This window comes from Cavia porcellus, unplaced genomic scaffold (assembly GCF_034190915.1).
Source record: "Cavia porcellus strain 051 isolate PalLab524CR breed Dunkin Hartley unplaced genomic scaffold, mCavPor4.1 scaffold_32, whole genome shotgun sequence".
Lineage (NCBI taxonomy): Eukaryota > Metazoa > Chordata > Mammalia > Rodentia > Caviidae > Cavia > Cavia porcellus.
This window is the reverse complement of record NW_026947515.1, coordinates 6,709,705-6,730,254: the sequence shown is the minus strand read 5'-3', so window position 1 is coordinate 6,730,254 and position 20,550 is coordinate 6,709,705. Positions and strand designations below refer to the sequence as shown.

The 20,550-nt window shown below is 39.0% G+C and overlaps 1 protein-coding gene across 1 annotated transcript; it reads right to left on the bottom strand.

The window, feature by feature from the left end:
* Window positions 1–6,768: 6,768 nt before the first annotated feature.
* On the bottom strand, window positions 6,769–18,874 carry LOC134474485 (zinc finger protein 791-like; the record flags this gene model as incomplete). Its single annotated transcript, XM_063242655.1, has 2 exons — window positions 18,770–18,874; window positions 6,769–7,575 (listed from the first exon to the last, which is right to left on the bottom strand). Coding segments are annotated over exons 1-2 (912 nt in total), but the record flags the coding sequence as incomplete, so codon positions are not given.
* Window positions 18,875–20,550: the final 1,676 nt, after the last annotated feature.

Sequence of the window (20,550 nt, the reverse complement as noted above, 5' to 3'; positions counted from 1 at the left end):
GGCAGGATGCACTCCCACTGTCCACTCACTTCTCAGATAGTTATAGAGCAGCACCCTGTTGAGCAACCATGATTAAAGTAACACTGCAGACTCCACTTGCTTTCTCACAGAGGCAACAGGCCACAAGGGTAGAAAATGGAGTTGCATTTCAGGCTTCCTACAGAGTGGAGAACAGGTGGTAACAGCACTGTCCAGGGACCTCTGACAGCAAGTGAGGGCTGATTATGGTTAGCAAACAAGATACCCTGGGAGGGCCATTTGGGAGGGAGGCCAGACCTGGAGTGCTGCTTACACCTGTCCTCTCAGGATCAGAGTTTCTCTTCTTGGCTCCTGGCAGGTGCTGCTAAGCAAGGTGGTACAATCAGCCCAATCTAATTTGATTGAGTTGGGTCAAGCCTAGCTCACTGAAAATGAGAACTGCAGTGAGAAAGAATCGTCCTGGGTCTGTTGGTTTCTGAGGAGGACATGGGACACTTTAGAGGGAGAAAGAGTCTCAGACTTGGGGCCTCCTGCAACACAGAGGCATGCAGAAGTGAGTGGGGTGAGGGAGAATGGGAAGTTTTCCTGGGGTGCATTTGTGCACAGAGCTGTCCCTGACAGGCCCTGGGAGATTTTGGGGCCTGCAAGCAGCAAGGACAGTTGGTGATTTTTCTAAAGCAGGGCTGGTACTGGAATGAGCTCAAGGTCTACTTACAGATCTTGTGCTCCACATCCAATGACCTCAACAGCTCTGGGATCAATCTGAAAATAAAGGTCAGATACCCAGTCTGGTGGAATTCCAAGGCAGGTCTCTCGCTGGCTCCATGGCAGGTGTCCTGAGCTCCACTTAGGCCTCAAGTCCTGCAAAGCACCTGCCCTTCGCTTCCCCTTCGCTTTACTTCTTCTATTTCTCTCAGTTTTCATTTCTACTCTTAAATCTATAGTTCTTTGAAACATTAAATTCTAAGGTAATTTTAAGTTAAGATTTCATTAGTTTCCACATGTTTGGTTGAGTCACACGTAAGCACATCGTCAATTGGTACAATCTTCACATCTGTCGAGTGCCAGCTTTCTGCTTAGTGTTGGACACATCCATACCCCTGTTCTCTCCTGCTAGTCCCCATCCAGTGCTGACCTTTCTCTCACTGTGATTTACTACCCTGGGTCTTTCTTTTTCTTTTCTTTTAATTTTTATTTTGAAAGTATACAACAGAACAAGTCAGAATAAAGCCAACTAAGATTGTACAGTGAAATTGGTACAGAACTTCACAGCAGGTTACTGGAACAACAGTCATAGGTATCACAGTATATTTTGTTATCTTTATAATAGTTGTTCTTTCAATCCCGTACATCAAAATGAGATGAAATATAGAACACTATAGAACTTATCAAAACAGAATATTGAATAGAGCAGTACCATAAATCAGAAAAGAGCAAAACAGTAATAAAAATATTTGCCTTCAAAGAAATGGTAGAAGGAAGTCCCCCTTATTTTCTATGGTCAACCTCCCAGGACATGCTCAGATTTCTGGTTCCCACTTGCTAATGGGCGGGGAGGAGGAGGGGAAGGAGGATAGGGGAAGTGGGATATTTGACTCTAGGCCATGTAGCAGTAGGTTCACTATTGCTAAGCAAGGAGGCAGAATGGTCATTTGTTTTCACAGCATCCTCAGTTCCAACATAGCATGGATTTCAGGAGACACTGCTAGTTCTCGCCCTGGAAGGGCTGCAGTCTGCCACCCTGCCTCCACTTACCAGGGAGGGGAGGTGCTGGCTTGGCTTCCGAGAGTCGTAAGTTCGAACATGGCGTGGATCTCAGGAGACACTGCTAGTTCTCCCCCTGGAAAAGCTGCAGTGGGCCAAACTACCACTGCTTACCAAGGAGGGGAGGTGCTGGCTTGGCTTCCCAGAGTCCTAAGTTCCAACATGGCGTGGATCTCAAGAGACACTGTTAGTTCTCACCCCTGAAAGGGCAGCAGTGGCCCACACTACTGCCGCTTACCAGTGAGTACCCTGGGTCTTTCATATCAGTGCATCAGATTCTGCTTGGCCAAACATTTCTGGAGGAGACTGGCTGCTACTGCTCTTTGAAAGAAGAGAAAATCCTAGAGAAAAAAATTCTACAGGGAAAATGTAGAGACCATTGTGTATGTACTAATCTTTTCATTTTTGAAAATGTTTTCCATGATTTCAGTGATACAAAGGGAGCTACAAAGGGCTGATTCATTACATTTGAAAAACAACAATAATGCAAAAACCAAAACAGGAAACCTTTCTTTACAACCAATAGTCAGATAGATGGTTTTTATTACAAGTGTGAAAGAGGTTTCATGAGTCCATTTTGTGAAGGAAATGGCAAATTCTTCTAACTCAAAGGGAATCACCAGACATGGCCAACACCAGACATGAGCCTCCTAAACTGGTTTCATCCAGGCACACAACCCTGAAAAGTGCTTTTCCCCCATCCACTGACACATTTGAAGGCAGGTGCTGAACAACAATGGGAAGGGCAGAGCACAGCCATATCTCACAGCTCCCATCAGAGCTCTAAATAGCCTTCCACAGAACTCCTAGGACTAAGAATAGAGTTTTCTCCCACACTGAATGCTGCACAAATTTTCAAGAGTTTGATTCACAGTACTCTTTGAAGCAGTAATGAGCTGGGACCCTTGCTAGCCTCCACATAGAGTACACACAAGGAGAACTGTCTGGACGATGCTGTTCACTGCAGCTGGGGGGAATTTTGTCCTGGCCCCAGGGCCACAGAGGTGCAGGGCTAAGGATGACAAACTCATGGCATGACAAGGTTTCCCCAGGGCCAGCCAGTACACTGGGCATCTCCACTGCAATCCAGCACCTCCCAAAGCCAAAGACAGCACGTGTGCAAGGGTATTTGGATACCAGGGTGGCAAGTCAGGTGATGGAGAGCCCTGCCTGACACAGCTGTGAAATGTGTCCCTCTGGAGCTAAACATGCAGCAGATCCCACTCATTGCTTTCCTAATATCTGGCAGCGAGGACATCACACAGAAGCATAGCAACATACTTGAAGTTTACTCAAAATAAAATCATTTAGCTTCCCTTCAAGAATGACTGATGACTTCCCTTCAAGAAATTCCCTTCAAGAAATGACTTCCCTTCAAGAAATGCACCAGTCTGGAAAATCAAGGCTGAGAACATCACTCTGCACTTTGTATAAATAAACTGACCCTTTACAAGATATGGTGGTAATGCACGTGGGTGGGTCTGCTATGATAGAGATGTGGACTCTCATGCATACAGGTTTCATAACTGCAATAGAAATTTTCAATTAAATGATGCATGCTCATGACTTTCTGTTTGTATTGCACTGCAGGAAGGGGGATCCATGCAGCAACCTAGATTTACTGAGCTGCCTCAGAAAACCTAGTTCAAAACACTCCACACAATTCAATCACCCAACAATGAAAGCTCAGCAGCGTGGTTCCTACTTGTTGTGGCTGGTAGTTGACAATCTTGAGGTGTTTCTATCTGTGCCAGCCATCTCTGACTCTCTTAGTTTCTGTCGGCCAGGGTGTGAATCAGACTATATGTTTACAAGAAAGTTCTGTCATCATTTCAGGACCAGTGGCAGCCTTTCATGTACTGGAAATAATTTTTCAAGTTTGGCCATAAGAAACCTATACCATGTGCTTCACAAGTTGAGGGGAAATGAGATTGTTTGAAACACCTACAGGAAACTCATTTTGTCTGTAGCAGACCCACTTGCTGCTGAAGTCCATATTTTCAAGGTAAAAAGCCATCAGTCAGGTGTTGTTGTATGATATGCTAAAATGCACAAAAACTTCCCCAAGTTCAGTTTCTGCTTTACTTCCCTCATTCTGCCAAGCCACAGAATGGATTCTGAGCATTCAAGCACATAGGGTTAGAATTGCATTAGAGATCTGTAAAAACTTCAGTAAACTGGAAAGTGAAAAGACAAAGAAAGGTTTTTGGCAAAATGCACCTCTAAATATATGCTTAAAGCAACAAAGAAACCAAGAAGAAGACAAAGAAGTCAAAGACAAAGAAGTCCAAGAGAACAACAAAGACAAAGATGAAGAGATGAAGAAGAAGAAGAAGAAGAAGTAGAAGAAGAAGAAGAAGAAGAAGAAGAAGAAGAAGAAGAAGAAGAAGAAGAAGAAGAAGAAGAAGAAGAAGAAGAAGAAGAAGAAGAAAGGGAAGATTTGGAAGTCCTGTAATGTTCACAATGCCTAAGTTTTATTGGTCTTGTTCTCCACTGTTTTGTCCAACTTTATAATATCTAATGAGATAGACAATTCCTTTTAAGGAAACAAGAGACAACGTTGATAACCATTGTTAATAACCTTGTACTCTGTTCTACATCATGTGCTATGTCTATCCTTGGTTTTGACTTACAGCTTTGTTTTGCCATTTTTGACTTTATTCTCCCCCCCCAAAATTAATAAGAACTAAGGAGTAATAAAATCCAAAATGTGTAAATTTTGTTGTAAAAAAGAGAGGGAGGGAAAAAAAAGAGCTCTAACGGATAGAACAGCAAGTGTGTTTAGGGGTGTTAAATAGCTGACTATATTAATGTTTTTGGATCATTGAACACAGCTGTTTGCAGTCTCTCTGTTTGAATGTCTACTTTGTATTCTTTGATACTGTCATTTGAGCAACTATTTCCAAGATGATAATATGTAATCTATTAACAGGTGATTTCTTACTGTTATGTTTTTTTTGTAGTTCTGTATTATGTGTAACATTACACTGCTTTTTTTTTATTTAAAGAAAAGGAAACGAAAAAAAAATACATGGAGATTAAAAAAAGGGTAGAAATAATACTAAATTACAGACAAACTAAAGGTAAGAAATTGCCAGTTGATAAGTTACAAATTGTCATCTTCGAAATGGCTGTTCAGGTTATAGAATTAAAGTATTTAGAATGACATTCAAAAAAGTGACCCTACAAACCATTCTGCTCTATGGCCGAACAAAAGCTCCGTAATATGATTATCAGTCCCACCTATTTGTTTTACATCTCTAAGAGGATAAGGTTAACCATATCAAAACAGAACAGAACATTAAAAAAAAAATAAAAAACAATTTAAAGAAATACAGATTTCAAAGCAAGTCCACTGGAGATCTACCTTATCTAACTGTCTCTAGCTTCTTACAAATAGTTGTCCCTAACTTCACCCACTTTGTATACTTATTGCATATTATAGAACTAATCAAATCATTACAGGATGATGGAGTCTTTTTAGGTCCTCAAGTTCCAAATTAGGGAAGACAATAGCAACTACCATCGCATCTCTCATTCTCTTTGAGATAGCCATCCCCATCTCTGCATATGCTGAAGTTGAGCTGAAGAAACCAGTCCAGAGTCATTTTAATCAGCAAGCAATAGATTGCTAGAATTTATATTATAATGCTACAAAATAAGCCTCGGGTTTTTCAGGTCCCTTCCTCAGAGTATTTGTTCCTATCCTCTCTGTATTATAGGGAAAACCAAGTCGTAACAAGACAGCAAAACAATTTCCTAGATAAACATGCAATGGATAAGACTTATAAAACTATAATATAAATGATCTTCCGTAGCTACTATGTTTTCTCTTGTTATTTTCAATAGATTTGTCCACAACACTGGCTTATTATAGTTAAACATACTATCACCTATTTTTATAAAAACTTATCTTTGACTGCATTGTAGTATTTGAGAGCTGTTACTGATTCATACCAGTATGGATATCCTTTAAATCTTGTCATGCTCAGAGTATTTTCCTCTACTTTTAGGGTTGATTCTAACATGCATACCGATTTCAAATAGGATCAGTCAAGGCCAACCAATAGTCTTATGATTCAGATACAATTAAGATCAGTCATAGTAAGACAATGTAAGTAATACAGGATTTCACCTAAGTCAATAGGAAAGTAAGGATAGTTACCATGGTATAACCTGCTATTTTTGGTTCTAGAGGTCTGTGTCCTCAAATCTGATATGAGTGGACAGACCAGAACAAATTTAATTCAATCTAAATATGGCACTAGGACTACTGTGTCTTTTAAATCGTTATACACCATTAGCAATGACCTCTGCTTTTTTTTTTAACATATAGTTTCAGAGCTGTCTCTACTAAAGACTAGCTTCAGGTCTCCTTGCGATTTTTAAAGTAAACTTAGATCTAAACTGTCTGAACAGTGATGCTTTTTCTATGTATTTAACAAGAAATATGGATTGCTATATTTCTCACATTGTTAATCCACATAGCATCTCTGCCTAGTGAGCTCTTTCAGATATGTAACAATGATCAAGTATGAGGAGAGTATTCCCATAACACATAGGATTTATCTCTTGTGTGGGTTTTTTTCATGTATTTCACTTACAATCTGGCTGCTGAAAGTGTCTCCACTTGCTTATATAGCCAGTGCTTCTTCCCAGTGTGAATTCTTTCATGTGTTTTGCAATGACTATATGCAGTAAAAGCTTTGCCACATAGACTTTCTCACCAGTGTGAAGTCATAGATGTATTTTACAAAATCCATGTGTGGTGAAAGCTTTCCCACATTCTTCACATACACACAGGGTTTCTCAACCATGTAAATTTTATAATGTATTGTACAATGAGCATTTCTCCTGAAACCTTTCCCACATTCCTTACATATGTAAGTTTTCTGCCCAGTGTGAAGATTTTCATGCATTATGCAATATGTACATGTGCTAAAACCATTCTCATGATGCCTATATACACTGGTTTTATATTGAATGTGAACTTTCATGTTTCTTACAATCTCCCTGTGTTTTAAAAGCTTTCCCACATTGCTTACACACATATGGTTTCTCTCCAGTGTGAATTCTTTCATGAACCTTACAATTTGTACTTGTGTTAAAAGCTTTCCCACATTGCTTACATACATAGGGTCTCTCTCCAGTGTGAATTCTTTCATGTTTCTTACAGTATCCCCATGTGTTAAAAGCTTTCCCACATTGCTTACATACATATGTTTTCTCTTCAGTGTGAATTCTTTCATGAACATTACAATTTGCACGTGTGTTAAAAGCTTTCCCACAATGCTTACATACATATGGTTTCTCTCCAGTGTGAATTCTTTCATGTTCCTTACAACGTTCAGGTCTGGTAAAAGCTTTCCCACATTGCTTACATACATAGGGTTTCTCTCCAGTGTGAATTCTTTCATGTTTCTTACAGCATCCCCATGTGTTAAAAGCTTTCCCACATTGCTTACATACATATGGTTTCTCTCCAGTGTGAATTCTTTCATGTTCCTTACAATATCCAGGTCTGGTAAAAGCTTTCCCACATTGCTTACATACATACGGTTTCTCTCCAGTGTGAATTCTTTCATGTTTCTTACAACATCCAGGTCTGGTAAAAGCTTTCCCACATTGCTTACATGCATAAGGTTTCTCTCCAGTGTGAATTCTTTCATGATTCTTACAATCTCCCTGTGTTTTAAAAGCTTTCCCACATTGCTTACATACATAGGGTTTCTCTCCAGTGTGAATTCTTTCATGAACCTTATAACTTGCACGTGTGTTTAAAGCTTTCCCACATTGCTTACATACATATGGTTTATCTCCACTGTGAATTCTTTCATGTTGTTTAAAGCATTCAGGTCTGGTAAAAGCTTTCCCACATTGCTTACATACATAGGGTTTCTCTCTAGTGTGAATTCTTTCATGTTGCTTACAATATTTTGATCTGGTGAATCCTTTTCCACATTGCTGACACATATATGGTTTCTCTCCAGTGTGAATTCTTTCATGTTCCTTACAATTTCCAGGTTGCATGAAACCTTTTCCACATTGCTTACACACATAGGGTTTCTCTCCAGTGTGAATTCTTACATGAACCTTACAATATGCACGTGTTTTAATAACTTTCCCACATTGTTTGCATACATAGTGTTTCCCTCGCCTGCAATATTTTTCATGGATCTGAACATTGTGCTGTGTTTCTGTTTCTTTCACATTCACATTACCTTCTGCAGTACAAAGGAATACTTCTTTATACTGCTTCCAAGTATGTTCATAAGATTTCCCTAGCTTGTCATTTCTGTAAAGAAAAAATCACATATAGGATTTATAACCACATTACTAAGCTTTTCTTGGAGAGGTGAACAAAACTGTTTGCAATCTCACTTTTTGAATCCCCACTTCATATGTTTCACTTTTGTATTTCATAACTATTTGTATGATCAGCATTTGTAATCATCATCTTGCGATTTCTTACTTTTTTTCACTTTGAAAGCAGTATTATTTCTACTTATTTTATCTTATTTAATCTTTCCTTATATTAAATTTTAAAAAAAGAAAAATTCACAGTGAAATTGGTCTCCGTTTAATAACTGCATTAATATCAAGTTCTGTTTTTAATGCCTGCTAAGAAATTCTCACCATGAAGCAACAGAATGGCCTTGTAAGATATGTTGAAAACAACCATTCCCAAAAGACTGGTACACATTTGGAAATCTTAAAAGTTGGTACTTTGAAATGCATAATTTTTAGCTTCACTTTGGGCATGGATACATATGTGTATCACATGCAAATTATTCTCATATGTTTCCCCATCACAATCTCCCTTCTGTCCTTAACCTGTAGTTCCCTTTTCCATATGGTCAGTCTTACTTTTCTCTAACAATTCTGTTTCATTTCTTTCCACATTTTGTATTTTGGTTTCTCATCTAAAAGAAAGCCAGTGACCTTTTAGGTTTTATAGCTGAGCTATTTCACTGAATTGATGGGTGAAAGACCCATCTAATTCTTATAGCAAATGACATTATATTATTTATTTTTTGACATTATATAACACAGTTTTTCCATTCTGGGCTGGGAATGAACAACAGGTATTAGCATAAATATATAGCTTTTTAAAAATCTATTTTAAGAGATTTTCATAGATCATTAAGCTGTGAAGTTTGAACTTGAAATTGCCATTCTGCAAAATCTGATTCCTAATGTGCTGGGTTTACAAGAATGCACAATCACAGAGAGTCTATTAACATTTTTCTTCTCCACAAATCCAGTGATAGATAGCTAAGCTTCAAGGCCTGATCTGTTATAACTTGATCTGCTTTGTATATGAGTAAGCATGTATCAGTATTTTATGCAGATTTTGAGATTTTAAAAATATCCAGGACCAATATGAGGGCATCAATTTCTAGAGACAACTGCATACTGATATTCAAAATGAGTGCATTAACATTCCACCAGCCTACTAAGAATATTAGTCAGAATCGCCGATTGTCTAGAGCATGGCCTTGAAACATGAGCACTCAGTTTTATTTCAAATTCTATTGCAATCTTAGCAATTGTTAGATAATGAATGCGTTGTATTCACATGTATATATGGGTAGAAAAGCTGAAGGCAGAATGTCATAACTCAAAGTGTATGCATTTTGTAATCATCTATATGCAATGTCATACATTTTCATGATTCAATTCCCTCATATATACACTAGCTTATACATCTTTGGAGAATATTACTGACATGAAATTGAATGGTGCCTCATTTCTCTGGTGGATATTTTTCTGCTGACTCACTAATTACTCAGGAACATTCCTGTTCTTGTGAGTGTGAATTACCTGAAGTATCTCCAGTAAACTTTGCATTCTTTTTCAGCTTCCTGGATTTCCCCAAGTCCTCCTGAATTGTAGACATAGAAATACCAGGACTCAGTTGAGTAATACATACAAATTAATAGATTTTGTTTAGATTTATGATATAATGTGTCCAGATCTGAGCTATTTTTTAAAATATTTTCATATTCTTTTTAATGAAACATCACTAATGAGCAACAAACAATATTCTGACAGCATGAGTGCCAAAAATATTTCATCCTTACCTATTGCAGCCATGTTTCTAAAGGTTTCGCCCATCACATCTCTGTAGAGGTTCTTTTGGGATGGACTCAGCAAACTCCACTCCTCATTGCTGAAATTCACAACCACATCCACAAAGGTCACCACCTCCTAAAGGATCATGCATATATTTCTCAAAGGAAGGTTGAGACCCCAGGTTTGGGATATCTTAAATTCTCTCCTACAAATCTGAATCAATAGCAAAGTGCAGTGGTGCATATCTATAATCCCAGCACTCAAAAGGGGAGAAAGGGAGGCATCAGTGAGGTCAGGGCAATTCTAGGCTCTATAGGGTGTTCAAATCCAGCTGATATACATACAGAAAGCTTGTCTCAATAAAGCAAAACTAAACTCAACAAATAAAGCCAAACAAAACAGCTGAATGAAGACTGATTTATTCATATTTAAATCCATGTCTTGGTCATTAATTTTGTGTCTATACACATTTTTGAAGACAGCAAATTTGATGCTAGATTGCAACTTACTGCTAATATAACAGCCAAATTGGAGCACTGATTCTTGTGCTGAGTCATGGCAAGATTCCCTGTGCACTTTCTCTAAAGCAGAGCTCACAGTGAGAAGCCTGCAGGACCAGCAACCACAAAGCACAGAAGCAGATAAATGACTCATCAATTGTCTGGGAAGCCAAGCAAGCAACTCCCCTCCCCAGTCAGCAGTGGCAATCTGGAAAACTGCAGCCCTTCCAGGGGGATAATCAGCAGCAGCTCCTAAGGTCTGTTCGATGTGGGAACTTAGGGCGCTGTGAAACCAAACAACCAGCCTGTCTCCCTACTAAGCAATAGTGAAACTACTGATGCACCACCTAGAATCAAACATCCCACTTCCCTACCCCTCTTCTCCTGTCACCCCATATTAGCAAATGGGAACCAAAAATCTGAGCATCTGCTGGGAATTAGACCATAGCAAATAAGGAGGACTTCCTTCTACCATCTCTTTGAAGGAAAATGTTTTTATTATTGTTTCACTCTATTCTGATTAATGGTACTGCTCAATTGAATATTCTGTTTTGATAAGTTCTATAATGTTCTGTATTTCATCTCATTTTGATATATGTGATTAAAGAACTATGACAAAGATAACAAAATATACTGTGATACCTATTACTGTTATCTCAGTAACCTGTTGTGAAGTTGTGTACCAATTTCACTGTGTGATCTTAGTTGACCTTATGCTGCCTTGTTCTGTTCTATTTTACCAATTTCAAAATTAAATAAATAATCTCAGCAATCATTTTCATAGACTACAGATGATGTCTCTTCAAATCTCATTTAGGCCAATGAGTACTTTGTTCTTAATATACTTAAGCAGCATTTTGAAACATGAATTTGGTTTCATAGAACAAAACATAAATAACATCAAATATGGTATATAAATAATAACTCAAGTGTTAGTGGAAAACAGCTGTATTTTAAAAATATGTATATAAAATGAAACCAGGCCCAAGCTGTAAATTAAACATCACTGTTACCAAGTGATCACTTTCAATTCAAATATAAGAAATAAATCTTGGGAGGCTCGTGAAGGATTTCTTCCTTGAATTTGGGGCTATCCTAAGTTACAGAGCTGTCTAAAACAGACAAACCCTGATTGAGACACGGAACAGATAAAGTGAAACTTAAAAAGAGACTGCATAAGACACTTTTGGTTTGTTTTTTAAAAAATTATAGCCATACAATACAGAAAAATTCCAACAATATTCAACACTTTCTCAGAAACAATGTGGATATCGTCCATACTACACAGAAAACATTTTCATAGTTGTGTATTTAGCTCAGTGCATGAACACCTGCCTGGAAAGCATAGGTCATGCATTTGATCCTTGGTACAAAAAAATTGAAAATTTCAGCTTCATGACACTGGGGCATAATTAGAGATAATCAAATTAGATCTCAAGTATGGAACACAAAAATTATGGGTTGACAGGGATGTGGAATACTGATTGTTTGTTGCCAGAGCTGGTGTTGATCACCTCAGTGAAGCAATCAGAACCCAACTTTACTTCATACTTACTCTAAGAACTACCTGAATTTCAGTGAAGACCCTCTCTGTTGTATGTCCTGCTATTTGCTGCCTGCATCCTGTCAGTCACTTCCACATCTTTTCCACACTCCTCGGATCCATCCTAAGCAGAAAACCCTTCATGCCTAACTATCGATATCACTGCAAAATTTCTATTTAGGGCTTCTCATTTACACCACTTGGATAACTCCATTGTAGAGAATTTTCATATTTAAACTGTCTATTAACAACCAAGCTACTAAATCAGCTCTTAATTCAGAGGTGACACCCCTATTCCTTTCCATTCGGAAGGATATCACATGTATATGACCATGCAAATGTGTAAATTTTGGCATTTTTTGATGAGAATTTAACAGGTAGCCCTTTCTGGAATTTGTCCTTCACAAATTTTTACTCTGTCCTTGATAACACTTTCATATTTGCTTCATTTTTCTCAGACTTCAAAACTCTATAGCTGTTCTCACAAACCTAGTCTGTGAGCAAGGGTGCCACCTAAATAATTAAGTATGTTCAGAAATTATTTTGCACTGATCTGTATAATACACAGGAGTTCACCAGTTGTTTGGGAAGCCTTTCTCCGCTGAGGCACAGTACTACATATCTCTGAATTCTCAGGACCTTTGTCACTACCTGTCATGAGGATAGAATTATGAGAACATACTATAAATTTAGGAGATCACTATAAATACAAAAAAGCCCAAAATCAAGTTGAGCCATTGTGGCTATGAGGCCCTGCATTACATACATTAATAAACTCTGGACATTCCAGATCTGCTACTCTGCAGAAAGAGAGCATAGACCTAGCTCATTACTGCTCTACAAACTACAAAACATCATAGTCAGGGTCTTCCCAAGCTCCACCCAATGACTAAGATGGTGGACTTACCAGGCTAGCCGTGAATTTCAAAGATGATACTTGAGTCTGCTGCTGTCATAGTGAAGCCAGGGTTCTGGGGACCTCAAATTACCCTTGCCAACAGCAAGAGGCAATAGGGATAGTGAATGACCCATGGCCAAAGCTGGAGGACCTAAGGAGCTGAAGCTAACTAAATACCTGAGGCTCCAGACACCGGAACTACTCCTAAACACTTGTAACTGGTTTCACCCAATTCACGCTATTTCTGGGTGCCTATCCACAACCTCACCATTCCATGGCTCCAGGATCTCTCAGGTTCTTTGCCAAGCAGGCCACAGGACATCAAATGTACTAAATGAGATCCAGCAAGCATTTTGCTACCATTGTTGTACTCAGAACAGGTAAATCATGCTGAGACACCAGAACAGACAGAAGTCACGGCCAGCAGTGGCCCACCTGATTGGACAGTTCATATAGCCTGCCCCTTCATCACTGATTGACTCCTGCTCTACTGCCCTCTTTCTGAGTCACGAATAAACAGAGAAAGGAGCCCCTCCCTGCAAGAGAGCATCCCAAATGATAGACTGTAGTGCAGAGACTTCTGGAACTGCCATTGTTCTACAGTGGTGATCTCAGCTCAACAGAGGAGTGTTTGTACTGAAGAGCTTTCCTCAGGCTTTTAATTTTCAAATCCATTTTATTTCAAGGAAAAAGAACACATCAACTAAAATTAAATTCCAAAACATGTCAATCAGGGGCAACATTGGTATATACATTGTACACTGTCATCCCCAGAACATTCACCCAGAGCACAAGACATCTGTAATCAATTTTCTAAACAGTGCTGTTACAGGTTCCTGAGTTATTTAAATACTATTGGCATGAGACACGGCTAGGTACCCCAAGGAGCCCATGCAGGAGACCAGATACCTTGAAACTATGGGGAAGACTGACACCTCATGCTATGGGCCAAGGCTCAAGACAAATGATAAGCAAATTCATCCATATCCTAAGGATTGATATTCTAAATAGTTCCCTAGCACTCTGAGGAAGTCAGGAGTCACCATTTAAAGAAATGTATCCTTATCCTAAAGACTGACATTCTAAATAGTTCCTATCATCCTGAGGAACTCAGGAGTCCCCCTCCCAAACCCCTAAGGGAAGAGACACAGCTGCCTAAGAATGCCTGCTTTCTATGTCACTCCCTTCCCCCTTTGTTCCCAATTAAATCAACTTTACCTGAACTTATAATCTTATTGGCTACCATAACTCTGTGCCATCTTATGCCCATCTGCATTGTGAGTTCCTAGTTTTCCCCACCTTAAACTCACTTCACCACATGATTTTACTCTATAAAGGTCCCTGGAATGGACAGTGTTTGGCAACCTGCTCAGGATACCTTCTCTCTCTCAGGCAGCTTTTTTTCTCTGAATAAGTATATTCTTCTCTTAATCTCTGTTGTTCCTAAAATTCATTCTTGGACTTTACAGGACAAAAATCTAATATCAGACATAGTAGACCGGGAGATTCATTCCAGGATAACAATATCAGTATAAACTTTTCTCTTTCTTGAAGTCAGAGAAATCAGTAGTAGTTTGTATCACACATTGTTGATCTCACCATGACATGGATACTTGCATTGAAGGCTTTAACCCTGCCTTTAAGTGCTGCTTCTTTTTCTGAAACTGAACTGATCTGTAATTTTGGTTATGGTATGGACCATGCATTAAGGAATTGACTCAAAATATTTCTTATGAATGGTTTACCAACAGCCATGGAGGAAGACAGATAGCAAAAATTCTTGTTTTGATTTCTTCATTCAAACTGAAGGATGTACTTGAAAGAGCTTTGCCCTTCAAACAATTACAGGATGTCATGGTTGTAGTTCAAGGTGGAAGAATGAGAAATCAGGGACGCTTACTCATATGGCCACTTCCTCTTTTCTCCTTGAATATAACTTCCTCTTTCTTTCCCACGGGCCTAAAGAAAAATCCCATCAGCTCCTAGCATGACATCAATGTCCCCTCCAAGCATCACATCCAGTCAAAAGTCACATATACCCTATAACCCCATAGTCATTGGGGGGGGGAGCCAAACCCTTGGTGGCTGTGAGCTCCTCTCCACATTCTATAAATAAAAGGCCACTTTTACATTTCCTATATTTTGCTTCTCTATTGTGCTAATTTACCTCCTTGGTAGTCTCAGTAATATAACCCACTTTAAACCTATCTCATCACATGATTTTATTCTATAAGGTCTCTAGAAAAGACAGAGTCTTTTGGTACAGGATCAGAATCCCTCCTGTTTTTCTCAGATAGAAGCTTTCCGATAGGATTTTTGGTGTAGTAAAGAAGAGAATACAAACTCAAAATGGCCTTTATTCTAAGAATATTGGGAGAACCCTATGACCACTGGGGGTCTTGCTTTTTCTTCTGGAAATATGTGGGCAGCATACATATAGTTTTTGACTTGGGTGGTGCTTAATTAAAGGTGGCATTGCTGATATGCAAGTAGCTGATTGAGATTCTTTTCTCGCCACAGGTAGGTTGAATAGAAGAGAGGAAAGTGACTTCAAGTCCCCTGGTTCCACCTCCCAATTCCAAAATATTCTACTTAGAGCAAAATATTTTCACTTTCTATCTCTCAATAAATATATTCTGCTCTTCAACTCTGTTGTTCCTAAAATTCATTCTTGCACTTTAGAGAACACAAACTCATACCAGACATAGAATTTCAGGAATTTCATTCCATTATATCATGGTATGGTTGCCTGTATTTCTAACTAACCCAGCTGCCTCTAACTTTAAGAATTGTTTATCAATTTGACTTGGGGTAATTGTAGCAAATAAAATGTTCTTAATGGCTATAGGGAAATACATCACTAAATAGAATAAAATAATTATCACAGTTTTTCTATCTAGCATCAGCCAACATTTTCAACTTTCAAGTATGTGGGAAAACAAAAAATAAAAACAACTCAGAAAATAGCAATCCTGTAGGGGACAGTACATCATTCACTGTAATTGCCATGTTATCTGCAGGTATTTCATAGACCACAAAGGAAACATTAAGCCTATTAATTAACAAGTATCAGTTTCAAAATGTGCTCATAGCACTGCATCACTGACACCTGCGAGTTGTTTTTTTTTTTATATATGAGGGATTGAACTCATGACCTTGTGCTTTCCAGGCAGCTTCTTGTATCACTGACCTCAATCCCCAGAACCAACAACTTTAGATACAAAATATGACTATTAACAATGTTTAATTTGCCTTTGACATATTTAGTTATAAATTATGTAAATCTACATTTTCACAAATGAAATTATTTTCTTTCCTTGCAGATTAAATTACTTTTGTTTATAGGTACCAGGGATCAAAGTTACAACCTAGCACTTTCCAGGCAGATGTTTCTGCCTGCTGACCTTAAAGCCCTGGCCTGTATTAATGAATATTTTAAATGTATAAATATCACTTTATCCAATCAAATACTATTGTGATTTTAGCAAAGGATGTCAATGTAGACCGAAATTAATATACAATCATAGAGGAACTGGAACCTTCAAGAGTCAAGGCAAAAAACTAAATACAACAATCACTGCTACAGGCACAGCTGACAAAAGCCAGAACTGAAGATGAAGATGCAGTGACCTGGTCCACATGCTCCTGAAGAGAAAAACAACAGCTTGAAATGTACTAAAGTTACCACCACCTCCTCCAGGAAGTCCTGATAGGCATCAATTACCATAATCAATGATCACAACAACTGGACTATTGTTCCCACAAAATGCCTTGGCTCTTCCCACATAACTTTTCTGGCTGACTTGTTCTCCTGATGAATAATATTCGTTAAGCAGCTATAAGTTTATAGGTTGAATGTAGTCTGAGACCCACACTGTACCCACATTGTGGCTTTCCTGTATAAATTACCCCTGACAATAGGTCTGTGGCCAAAACACTGAAGACCACTCCTGAAAATTCAAGGCTATTCTTCTCTCTTTTTTTCTAAGAAAAATTTTGAACTTCTTTTGGTTTGTGACTTCCTTTCTCAATGTTGTGAGCCATTAAACTTGGTGCATTTGACATCAAACAGGGCAGGATTATATTTTACTTATTTCAATTTAAATATGAAATTCTGCTAAAGGCCATGTTCCAAAGCCTAGATTTCAAGCTGCTTGTTTGCCATGAATTTAACATTTCCATGAGCTTTTAAAAGTCCTCATTCTAGTGAACTGCAAATGTATTGGAGGAAGGAGGTCATTGTTGTGCTGTAGCACAGTAGGTGCCATTCCTAAATCTGTTTTTGTCACAGCCTCCTGGATGCCACTACATAGCCTTCCTTCTTCTGCAGCATCATTCAATAAATCCCATTTTGCATAAGTCAACTTTCACTCAGCTCTATAATTGTTTTTTTAATAGTCTTTCTGTCACCTTGGTTGTTTATGTTTTTCAATTTAAGACATAGTCTCACTTAGGAGTTCTGGCCAGCCTACTCACTATGTAGGTTAGCCTGTCTTTGAATACATGGCCATTCTCCTGTTTCAGTCTCTTCATCACTAGGGAAAAGAGGTGGGCATTATAACACATGGCAGTTGTCTTTTTTCTCTTTTCCTTTTCACTATTATTCTTTCATTTCAGTGGCAATGTCATTTAATCCTGTTGTTTGCTTGTGTCAGTAAAGGTTTCTGCAGCTTGAGTTGAGTTTGTGAACAACAATATAGGAAGACAAGCAAACCAACTGAGAAATGTGGAATTTCATTAGCTGGTCTCAGGACCACTTGTATAAAAAACCCCTATCCCCATTTCAGGATCTAAAGAAGAGGCTTTGAACTGGAAAGTTACAGATATTTTAAAAGATAGAATCACAAAAAAGATCCCGTTGGAAATCATTTAGCTAGAATCTTATAATAATTTTTGGATGACAACTGTATTCTGCTTCTTTTGTTGAGCAGGTTAATTTTTTTCTTTGGGTACAGCTCATTTTGCTTTTCTCCTGGGTCTTCTACCCTGAGTGATTTTTCCATTTTCTGGGTGAAATACAGGGCACAAGTTAAATGCAAAGCTCAAGGTGGCATCTATTATGCCAATCTACAACACAGCTAAGTTACAAGCCTCAATATTTTCTAGGGTAAAACCACACATATCTATAATCCCAGCACTCAAGAGGCTGATGCAGGATGGCTGCTTTGAGCTTAGGGCAATTCTGCACTCCATAAAGTGTTCAAATCTAGCTGATGTACGTAGAGAAAACCTGTCTCAATAAAACAAACTAAACTAAACAAATAAAACCCACATAACAGCTGAATGGAGACTGATTTCTTAAAATCTTAATTCCAAATCTTGGGGATTAATTGCTTGTACATACACATATTTTGAGACAGTAAATTTGATGCCATACTGCAACTCACAGCTAATGTAACAGCCAAATAGGAGCACTGATTCTTTTGCTGAGTCACTGCAAGAGTCCCTGTGGGCTGGGTTTGGTGGCTCAAGCCTGTCATCCCAGCACTCCAGAGGCTGAGGTGGGAGGATCCTTGCGAGTTTGAGACCAGCCTGGGCTGCTAAGTGAGCTCAAGGCCAGCCTGAACTGCATAGTGAGACCCTGTCTCAAAAAAAGACAAAAAAAAAAAAAAAGAGTCGCTGTGCATTTTCTCTAATGCAGAGCTCATAGTGAGAGCCTGCAGGACCAGCATCCTTGAAGCACAGAGGCAGACAAATATCTCATCAATCACTTTGATGTAAGACTGAAAGAGTTGCCGGCCCAGATGAAACACTGTAACCAGAAAAGCCTGCAGCTAAACTCCTCCCCCACCCTGCCCCCTATGGACTTGATTGTAATTCTATATCCCCATCCTTAAGGACCTATGCGCCAATGGGATACCTGTACATCTCTGATGGCCTTTGGGGCACTGCCCTAAGCTTAGGCTATTTAGATTCCCCCACACCACGTGTCCGGGAGTGTTCGCCAGAGAGAGTTCCCCAGAGAGAGAGAGACCGCCAGATTCCAGCGGCCAGCGCCGGCCAGCGCACCAGTCTCCACTCCCCGTGTTCCCGGAGAGACCACAGCCCGGCCCCGGGCTCGGTGCAGAGATGCTGCGCCCCGGGGTCAGCGGCGGCGGGGCCCCCTCCCCGCATTCCCGGAATAAAGCCACCGCTGACCACTACTTTCACGGCCGTCCACTCCGCTCCATTCCTCCCACAGACTTCTCTCTCCTGTCCCATCTCTCAGACCTAACAAAGACCAATGATATCTCTTCAAATCTGAATTAGGCCACTGAGTCCTTTGTTCTTAATATACTTAAGCAGCATTTTGATATTTGAATTTGGTTTCACAGAACAAAGCAGAAATAACATCAAATATGGTACATAAATAATAACTCAAATGTTCATGGAAAACTGCTGTAGGTAAAAAACATATAAACAATGAAACCAGGTGCAAGCTTCAAATTATAGCTCAGTGTCAATAAGTGATCACTTTCCATTCATAAATAAGAAATATATCTTGGGAGGCTGATGCAGGAGAACTGTCGTGAGTTTGGGGCTATCATAAGTTACAGAGCTGTCTGAAATAGAGAAACCCTCACTGAGATACCGCACAGACAATGTGAAACTTGAAAAGTGACTGCATAAGACACCTTTGGTTTGCTTTAAAATGTTATAGCCATACAATATAGAAAAATTCCACAATATTCAACATTTTCTGAGGAACAAGGTTGATATCATCTATAACATACAGAAAACAGTTTCAGAGCTGGGTATTTAGCTAGCAGCATGAAAACCTAACTTGCAAGCTTGAGATCATGAGTTCGATCCTTGGTACAAAAAAAATTCAAATTTCACCTTCATGATACTGGGTCATAATTCAAGATAATCAAAACTAGATCTCAAGTGAACAACACAGAATTCATGGGTTGACAGGGATGTGGAATACTGATTCTTACCAGAGCTTGTGCTATTCACCTCAAGGAAGGTATCATAATTTAACTTTAACTTCATGCTTACCCTAAGAACTACCTGACTTTCAGTGAAGACCCTCTCTGTTGTATGTCCTGCTATTTGCACACAGTGTCCTGCCAGTCACTTCCACATCCTTTCCATGCTCATCTGATCCACCCTAAGCAGAAAACCCTTCATGCCTTAACTACTGATATCCCTGCACAATTTCAATTTAGGGCATCTCTTTACACGAATTAGTAAAGTCCATTACAGAGCATTTCCATATTTAAACAATGTATATGATCATCCACGCTATTAAATCACCTCTTCATTCAGAGATGACACCCATATTCCTTTCCATTCAGAAGGAAATCACGTGTATATGTTCATGCAAATGACTAAATTTAGGCATTTTTCAAAGAGAATTTAACAGGCAGCCCTTTCTGGAATTTATCCTTAGCAAGCACACTTCACCCTGGCCTTGATGACACTTTTATATCTGCTTCATTTTTCTCAAAATTCAAACCTCTATGGATGTTCTCACAAACATAGTCTATGAGTACATGTGTCACATAAAGAATGCTCAGAAATTCTTTGCACTGTTATTTATCATACACAGGAGTTCACCAGGTGTTTGGAAAGCCTTCCTCCACTGAAGTATATCAGTACACATCTCTGAATTCTCATAATCTTTGCCAACACCTGTCATGGGGTTGGAAATGTGAGAACATAGTATAAATTTAGGTGATCACAAAATACATAAATGCATAAGTTTAAGGAGAGCAGTTGTGGCTACGAGGTCCTGCAGCACAGACAATTATAAACTTCAGATCTGTTGCTGACAGGAATGAGAGCAGAGACCTGGCTTATTACAG